This window comes from Sinocyclocheilus anshuiensis, unplaced genomic scaffold (genome assembly GCF_001515605.1).
Source record: "Sinocyclocheilus anshuiensis isolate Anshui unplaced genomic scaffold, SAMN03320099.WGS_v1.1 scaffold186, whole genome shotgun sequence".
Lineage (NCBI taxonomy): Eukaryota > Metazoa > Chordata > Actinopteri > Cypriniformes > Cyprinidae > Sinocyclocheilus > Sinocyclocheilus anshuiensis.
In genome coordinates, this window is record NW_015542355.1 from 1,125,318 (window position 1) to 1,135,159 (window position 9,842).

A 9,842-nucleotide genomic window follows, 5' to 3' on the forward strand; every position below is an offset into this window, starting at 1 on the left:
AAAACCTTCTCCAGAGTGCTCAGGACTTCAGACTGGGCCGAAGGTTTACCTTCCAACAAGACTATGACCCTAAGCACACAGCTAAAATAACGAAGGAGTGGCTTCACAACAACTCTGTGACTGTTCTTGAATGGCCCAGCCAGAGCCCTGACTTAAACCCAATTGAGCATCTCTGGAGAGACCTAAAAATGGCTGTCCACCAACGTTTACCATCCAACCTGACAGAACTGGAGAGGATCTGCAAGGAGGAATGGCAGAGGATCCCCAAATCCAGGTGTGAAAAACTTGTTGCATCTTTCCCAAAAAGACTCATGGCTGTATTAGATCAAAAGGGTGCTTCTACTAAATACTGAGCAAAGGGTCTGAATACTTAGGACCATGTGATATTTCAGTTTTTCTTTTTTAATAAATCTGCAAAAATGTCAACGATTCTGTGTTTTTCTGTCAATATGGGGTGCTGTGTGTACATTAATGAGGAAAAAAAATTAACAAATGATTTTAGCAAATGGCTGCAATATAACAAAGAGTGAAAAATTGAAGGGGGTCTGAATACTTTCCGTACCCACTGTATAAGCAAATATAAGCGGAAAATATTCAGTCTTCCAAGAGAAGGTGTCAATGCCAAAGGATCTCCATGACAACCGTACAAGGAAAGGTCAGATGACGATCTAATAATTGTCTCCATCCCTTGAAGTATGTGTGAAAACCTGGAGGTCACAAGAAGAAAGATAAATTAAGTAGGCCTAGTTCTAAAGAAGCACAAATTAAAATGCAGGAGGAATTATCAGCTCAGGACAAAATTAGTATAAAATATGGAACAAAAGTATTTTTTCCTTAGATGAATACCAAGATCCAGAAGAACTTTGAAATCTAAAACAATTTTGCAGGCAGCATGTCAAAATGTGGTATTACATAAAAGCGCAAAGCTTTGATGCTCAAAGCACAAAGTTTAACACCAAAGACAAAAATGGCCAACTTTTCTTCTCCCAATCCTCATCTGCAATTCTTTTGAGAGGCTTCCCACCCCCCTTAAATAGTTGATTATTTTACAACCTCACCCCTCCTTTTTCACTGGAATCTGGGAATTGATTTGCAAATGTGCATTCATTACCCTTAAGTTAAATTAAGAAGTGGGGGCGTTCCTTTCACCACTCTTTCTTATCCAATTTTTTTTTTTGCATTTACAAACAACAAAGGGGCTCTTGAGAAAGAACACAAACCCAGGGTCATAAAGCTACGCTCTTTACTCCTGCGGCTCCTGACAGTGAGAGGACAAAGTGAAGCTGGTCACATGCAAAAAGAAATTACACAGGAGGGCTGCTGTTTTCCTCTGGGATGAGCGTGTTTCTGCCTGAGTCAATGCTGAGAGGTGGGAACCGGGATGAATTAAGCGCAGTGGCAAGCGTAGAAATTCCATGACAGCTTCTACAGAGGCAACCTGACACCTTTAGGGGTTGTGGCAAGAGCTGCTTATGTGCTTCCTGCTTAAGAAACAGCAAAATATGTTGTGTTTACTGCAGGGGATGAGGAGGATTTCTCATTCCAACAGAAAGAGACTGCATCAAGTCACGGAGCCTTAGCAAAACAATGTCTACGTGCCATTGTGGGTTCAGGGGCTGTGTGTCCATTACATGAGCTTTGATGTTTTTCAAATAGACAAAATACTCCCTTTGTTCAAATAGATTTAACATGAATGCAAAAGGTGCTGGTTAGTAGATAGACAGATATTCCTACTTTGAGGAGAACAGCACAAACCTCTTTGTGATATATTACCTAACCCAATCCCATAAACTTAATCTTTAGAGTGGTGCAAATGGGACTTCCTGACACATCAGATCTTATCTTCAAACAAAGGCTCACCTGGCCACTCCATTGCTTTAAGAAACTTCTCACTTCACAAAATAAACAGTACTTCAAATGAACCTTCTGCTGGGCAGTGGCAACGTCCAGCTGAAGGTATTGATCCCTCTGTGGATTCCCGAGAGAAGTCTTGGCGGAAAAGAGAAGGGGAATAAACACGATTCTTTCAGTGGTTCGACCTGTTAGTGAGAATCTCTTTAAGTGCTGACCCTAAACCCTACGATCTCAAACAACACAGAGCTCTGAGTTGCCTCAGGTGATCAAGCCATGAAGCGTAAAAAATAACCTTCTGGTCACCCTGGACTTGCCAAACTAGCTCATTCCTTTAGTGTGAGGGCATTTTTAGTACAGGCTGTGAGGAATCCTTTGCTTTTCTCTGGGAATAGTGGTCTTTTTGTGTTTTCATATACTCAGATATGTATCAGTGCTCTGAGACACATTCGCCCGGGTTCATTCAGATTCTGCGAACCCTCTATGAAGGCAGTACAATAATACCACAGTCTGTTTTCCCTGACCTCCTGTAATTCAAACTCTCCTCGCCAAAGAAAAACACATCTGGAATACATGTCAATGGCATATTGCATATCTCAAGGGGGCTTCAACTTCTCCCATAGAGGAAGAAGTAGGGAATAAAAGATAAATTGTGCATGGTGGCGACAGTGGAGCTCCGTCCCAGCTGCTCTGTGTTGTCTGGACCTCTTCAGTGCCCCGCTAATGGAAGTGGCCCGGTTGGGGCGACCAGCATACCACAACTGGTTGAGATAGCATCAGCTTCCTGGTCCTCCTAGCGGTGCACCACGTTCCACTGGATTAATCCCACCACGCACTTTCCGCTTGACCCCAACATTGCCAGATGAGGCCCACACAGAAATTTAGCAGGAAGTGAAGTTTTAGGCGGAGGAATCTGACTGTACAGCAGATCAAGATGATTTGACAAACCTGATCTTTTTCTGCTATTCACACCAGTGGCTTTTAAGCACAAGCGAAGTTCCCTCAGAAGACCGCCTCATCTCCTGATTTGCTTCAGGTCAAATTCCAGTGAAAATGTAAAACAAAGTGTAAGTGGGCTTTGAAGTCACTTTCTTCTCATCAAAAATTATGAAATGGCTGAAAAAATCTTCAATGGCTGGGGCCTTCAATCGAGGGCTGACCTGACTATTCATGAACTGGATCTTTGAACGTCAAACAGAGAGAGATGAAAAGGACTAGGGCGTAGTCGGCACTGTACGGACAGGCTTCATGTTAAATACATGCTCGGGGAAAGCGTGCATAGAATGGGACGATGATTAGGCCTATATTCAACATTTGTCTACTCCCAGAACAGTGGAAATCTGCATATCTCCCCCTGAGGTCCAGAAGATAACATATCACATTCAGGATGTGTTCTTGTTGCTTTGATGGCTGATGATTGCAGGAGGAAATGACCAAAATAAGGGGTAGGAAAACCCCTAGGCTTCCCTTAGCGCTGGACTTAACCTGTGAATGTTTCTGAAGATCTGCAACATATGGCACTGCACTGGCGAAATACACAGCTGAATCGCTTTCAATTAATGATTCACACATTTAACAGGTTTAACATTTAAGTCGAGTGGTGCTCGTCAAGATGGTGGGTGTTTTGCATAAGAATGACTCACTGGGTTACAGTCACAGTCATAAACATGAGCAGCCCCGGCATGGCTGGATACAAGACTGACATGAAGGGAGGGAAGAATTTTCTACTTGAGAAAGGCATATGAGATAAAAGACTAATTAATGGATTGCATAATAACGCTGTGCATTCATATGCTGACAAAGTGAATGCATAGCATTAGCAGCCAAATTAATAAGACTACTTTGCATTTTTAGATTTAAAACAGAATATAATATTATGACAATTTTCAGATGAGTAGTGTAATTAAAAAAAAAAATGATATACATCAAATATATCAAATGTTTGATATGAGATAAAAGAGAATTCCCTCAGGGAGCACTTTTGCCCTATTTTGGGTAACTGGGGCATTTCTGTCACTTTTGGTGGCAGTTTTGCCCAAAGCACTGGAACCCACATTTCTGACTGGTCTGAGAGCTAGAGACTGAAAATACTACATTTAAGAGTTAATTTGCATTTCTTAGTCTCTCTACGGCACAAATCATTACGAGAAACTCCCACTAAAATATTTTGTTATTACAACAGACAAGATATCTCACAATAAAAAAATAACAATAATAATAATACAAAAAAAAAATTAAAAGCTGTAAATTCACAAAAACTATTTTTAATGTAAAATAAAAAAATTGTTTCAAAATGAACTCAAAACAGTAAATATATATATATATATATATGTGTGTGTGTGTGTGTGTGTGTATATATATATATATATATATATATATATATATATATATATATATATATATATATATATATATATATATATATATATATATATATATATATATATATATATATATTAAATATTAAAATATTAATATATATCATATGTAACATATCATAGCATAAAACATAGTACAGCGAAAAACTCTCTACTGTAGTTTGTTGGTCCATCAGCACTAGCCAGCAAAAAGCATAAGCCATGGTATTTTCAGCAGGGAAAGCAGCAGATTCCTGCAGTAAGAGAAACTATTCTGCATAGAATAGAGCTGATAATATCAACGTTTTGCCACACGTCTGTGGAGACACGAACAACAGCCTGTTAACACTTCAATTGCTCCGACAGAGACAAAGACAAAGAATACTGATACCACGAAAAAAACAAACATTCACAACATTCTTTGCATTGCACTCAAGGACCAATTCCAGCTCTGCCAAGCTGCGATTTTGATCTACACGGCCATTAAACGACAACTGCGCACGTAATGTCCATGTCTAATAGCCCTCTGAACCTGGCAAGTGTTATTTACTGAAACAACACAAAGATCACGACTGATGAGGATAATGGGGTCTCAAAGCCAAATAGGAGTGTGTGTTAATGAAGATAATCTAATAGCAGTGCCCATGCATATAGAGGCTGAGTCATTAAATTGGAGCTCCTGATGAGACAGCACACACGGCCCCGGGCCCTTTTGTTTACAGTGTGCCCAAACACACAACTATATACACTATTAGCCAGGTCTGTTTGCATCAACTAGTAAACGGAGCGAATAAACACAGACCAGAGTAGGGCTGCATAATATATCGAAATTATCGAAATATTGCAAATGTAAATATCGCAATATGCATATCGCAAGGGCGTGCGATATCCTAGGCTCAGCAGGTCCTGATAATGAGCAGTCATACTGTGTTGTTTGTCAGAAGGCGTGGATCAAGAGGAATATCGTAATTTTTCGCCCAAAAGTGATCCGATAATTAAAAGAGTGGCTGAGAATTCATGCCATGGGAACTGTGCTCCAGGCCTGGAGATACTAAGGATTCTTCATCTGGGTATGTAAGTGGTATGTCGCCTTGGCATGTAGGTGGCCCCTGCAGTGCCCCATAGATGCCCACAGCTTCTTTCCACACACTGGCACACAGATAAACTGCAGAACCCACTTGAAATTATCCAAAGTCTTCAACAAGCTTATCTTAATGGGTATATTTACATGTTGGGAAGAATGAGTATGCAGGGTCTAAAGTTAAAAGCAAGCACAAAATGTGTGTAAAAACTTGCTTTGGCAAGTAAATAAAAGTTTAAAGAGTCTAACAACTCTTTATCCATTCATCCATTGAAAGGTGTGGAAACAAGTTGGACCTTTAAGGTATGTGTTTAACTGCAATATATATTAGCAAGTATATTATTGTGAAGAGAAAAACATTTTTTACATTTGAGGGCCAGAAAGAACAAAGATAAAACTTGAGGAGTTTTGGGATTTAAAAAAAATATATAAAAGGTAAAAATAAAAAATAAAAACTGTCCAAAAAAAAAAGAGGATTACTGTGATACCTTGCTGTTGGATTGCAAATGCAGCTAATGCATGTGTTTCAAAAGCTTAGACTTTAAATAAATGTGCTGCTTAAACTCAAACACACTCTCTCTGTCTCTCTCTCTCACTCAATTTCAGGGCTTCCCAAATTTAAGAAGGCATTGATCTTTTTGCCATTTTAGTTACATGGATGGATGATGGATGAAAAGACAGGGATGATGGGGAGAAAAAAAAAACCTGCTACTGTTACAGCCTGATGTGCGAAAAGCCCCATACTGAAAAGATCCCAGGAACAACCATGAACTTCCTTATTGTATTATTGCTGATATAAACCACACTGACTACTATCGAGTTATTGGATGGGAAAGAGAATCACTAAACCGCTGCTGTAGGGCATGTCAATATCGAAGTGGTGAGAAATTTTCTGATTAAATAGAGAGGCAGCTATATTTCTTGACAGGAAAGATAAATATCGAACTCAGTCAGAGTTAGATTGCTAGATAGAAAAAGGCATTCATTAATGAAAGATACAATCTATAGTCATTTAAAAAACAGCCAAAGAGAGTCAAAAGTGGGTTATGCACTTTTCCTATCGACAGCTATCTAAATGAATGATGTATTTGCAGAGACAATATCTCTCCTTAAACCAATTAATCCTTGTATGTGTGTCACTTCTTCAATCCAGGTTTCCACATGTTCAACAGTTCTGCAAACGTAAAGCAAGCTACCACTTCAAGGAAACAATCACAGACGCATATTTAAGAACGCTGAAAAGCTAACAAATTATAATTGAAACTACTAGTCATATAAACACACTCCTAGAGTTTAGTTTGGCCTCTCTGATTCTTTGTATAGTGCTTCCCATTTGGAACACGGCTTTGAGGGTCACCACAGCCACTGGAACTAATGCGTAGGGCCATTAAACTGTCTTCATCTGCGGCCAGAGACACAAGGCTGGACAGATTGATGCCAAGGCATTGTGTTGTGTCCCCATTCACCCCCACACAGCAACGCCAGCCAGAGCCGCCATCTTTAGGGTTGAATTCAAACTTCCTGTCTCATAAAACCAGAGCCGTATGTGTTTCTGGCTTCCTTACTTGACCAATTAAAAAGCTGCCACAAAGAGGAGGTGATAAAAATGTGCTATTTTGGAAGATGAGCTACGCTCTTGTATAGTGAAATATGTGCTTTTAATCAAAGGTGTCAATTTTTAAAGCACATTTGTGGTGCAGCTATATTAATTTTTAAGTAAGATCTCAGCAACAACAAAAGAGTGCCGGAAAGATATTGCCAAGCTGTTTTGTCTCCCGGCATGGATCCAGTAAAGAGCGTCAATGTGCCGGGACAGAAATCAGACTGAGACATCAGAGCGTGCTCAGTAGGAGATGTGGCATTTATCTCCCTCCTTATTGACAGCCTCTCGACAGCACACTGTTTACACAGAGGAGACAGGGAGTAACTGTGCGAGCGAGCGTGTGAGAGGGAGACGCAGACTTCTCTGAGTCACACTTCTCATATACATGCGCGCGCAAACATGCTTCGCTTCTGATCTAAGGAGCGACGACAGTCCTGGAGATGCAAGACATCAAAATAAGCTGTCGTGCATGGAGGGAAAACCCTAAATGACACGCTTTATGCGAAAAGTCGTAGAGCTTTTGAAATGCTGCCAATCAAGCACATTTTACAGTATAGGACGTATGGCTACAGATCCTTGTGTGTTCATTGAAAAATACAAAAGAAATGCTGTGCTAAAAAGTCATTTTCCACTAAGGGTGTCATTACCGAATGAGTCAAAGGCCGGCAGTCGTTACTCGTTAAATGCATTATTTGGGGACAATCCGGGAAGAGCCAACAGCTGTTTGTGGCTGTTTAAAATGACTTCAAAAGGAGCCGAGCAAACACACGTCCTCCTTGAGCTACAAACGTAACATAGACAAACAATAACTACACAACAATCGCACTCGGAAGGATCAGGCACCTATAAATGAAAAGTTGAAGTGTAAATCAATGCTTTTTCTTTCAAAAACCTTATCAGGTGTGAGAGGGTGAGAGGAGATAGCCAGCGGCCCTCACCACATACCTGAGCTGGATTAAGTCAGAGGTGTGGGAAAAGAAGGGACAATGATAAATTCAGCAACACTGATCTAACCCAGCCTCACTTTTTGGGATGGTTTTGAGCATGTTATAAAAAACGGAATTGGTTTTGGTTTGACCAGATCTGCTCATGAAACAAAAGAAGAGCACAGTATTGACAACACAATTTAGATTGGACTATAGATCTGGTCTGATCTGATCTGGCTGTGCTGCCCTTGATTCAGTGGCAGATTTTGTCAGCGGTTATATTGGAGGACAGATCTCAGAGGCAATGTTTACTGCCCCATAAAACAGAACTTCTTTTGGCCAGCACTGCCAGCAATACCACTGATCTAAGCACGATTCAATTCAAGCTATGCAAGATTGTGGCTCTACAGAGCCAGCGTTTGCAGCTAGGGGTCCTGAAGGTAGACAAGTTTCCGAAAGAACATTTTCATGGCATTTCTAACTCTTAGCTAATTTGTACATTATTTCTAACTAATGATCTATCCTTCGTCCCTGAGCTGGTTGGAAGTCTGAATGAGGGGTCTTTGAGACTGTAAGGGTTAAAAATCCCTAATACAAAGGAAAAAGTATATGCAATAGATTAAAATAGTTAAATAATGAAGATATCCTTAGTTTACTATATATTACGCATTATCTCTAAGAGAATCCTCTTGAATTCAAAAGCTAATCTGTCCTAAAGTGAGGGTATTTACTGTAAACTGGGTCAGCTGGTCTGTTTTGAACATATGTTCATGTATAAATAACACTATGTATTAAGGATAAATCTATAAATCATCTGTTTATTGTTTACATTAAAAGCATTGTATATATAGGCTATGCCTTCTAAAGACACACGAGATGCTGTGTAATTCAATCAAAAATGAAGGGGTTTGACTTTACTATAACTTAATATAAAGAACATCTCAACCAAAACATATCGACTGTTTGAATATTAAAAACAAATATTGTTAGGGGAAAAAAATAACTGTTCTGCTGCTGTGTATGAGTTCTGTATCTATACAAATTATGTGCATTATCACCGTGCAACCTAAACAACACCATCCATAAGACAATATTTACGTTTAAAAACACCAGAGAAGGTGTCGACAACGATTTCACTAATTTATAATCCTCATATGGCCATCTGTCGCACTGTAGCATTTTCTCCACTTTACCTTGAGACACGCAGATGATGGCAAACACAACGAGCAGCGCATCTAAAGTCCTGCGAAACTCCATCACCCTCCGATATAAAGTCCACTTCAGTCGCCTTTATCCGGACAAACAGTCCCTAAAATCACCCCAAAAGCGCTACAATCCGGTTGAAGTGCGAGGAGACACTGAAGAACTTTACAAACTAGACCCAAAATGTACCAAAAAAAACTGTGTCGGATAATCTGATCATCACAAATACTCCATATTCCCGTGTGCGTGATCTGTACAGATAAAGAGTCAGTGTAACGGACAGATAAAATGTGATGCTCACAGTCCGTCCCAGACGCTCTTACTTCCTCCAAGATTCATTTCACAGGCAAAACATCTTTCGTTTCTCGCTTTCCTGGTGTATGGAAAAAGTATCCGTTCTTTAATAGCCAGTCAGATTTCCATCCCAGCCGCTGCCCCGCACTCTTCCCTTCGCTGTGAATGAACTGATTTACTACTGTCGCGTCTCCGGGCGACTGTCTCGTGGCTCAAGCCCAGCCCTCGACTACATTCAGCAGTTACGCACACTGGGATAACAGCGCTCTTAAAGGGCCAGGCGCTTGATTTCGCACAATCTGCAGATATCGCTGTAAATAGTGAATGAATGAAATTCTGGAGTAGTTGTGAGAGATGGTTCACCCAGTAAATCTATCATTATTTACTAAACTTCGTGTTGTTTTAAAGTCGTATGATTTTCTTTCTCACTTGGCGCACACAAGATATTAGGCAGAACTGATAGCCTCACTCACCATTGACTTTCATTGTATCATTCCATACAATGAAAGTGAATGGAGACTGGCGCT

General features: G+C 40.1%; 1 protein-coding gene across 1 annotated transcript in view; it reads right to left on the reverse strand.

Moving 5' to 3' along the window:
• LOC107691689 (roundabout homolog 2-like) overlaps nucleotides 1–9,527 on the reverse strand; it is an 89,961-nt gene extending 80,434 nt beyond the window's left edge. Inside the window, exon 1 of the mRNA XM_016490469.1 lies at nucleotides 9,012–9,527. Within this exon, the coding sequence (XP_016345955.1) occupies nucleotides 9,012–9,075 (64 nt within the window). The 5' untranslated portion in view covers nucleotides 9,076–9,527. The remainder of the gene's footprint in view (nucleotides 1–9,011) is intronic.
• Between the last annotated feature and the right edge of the window lie 315 nt (nucleotides 9,528–9,842).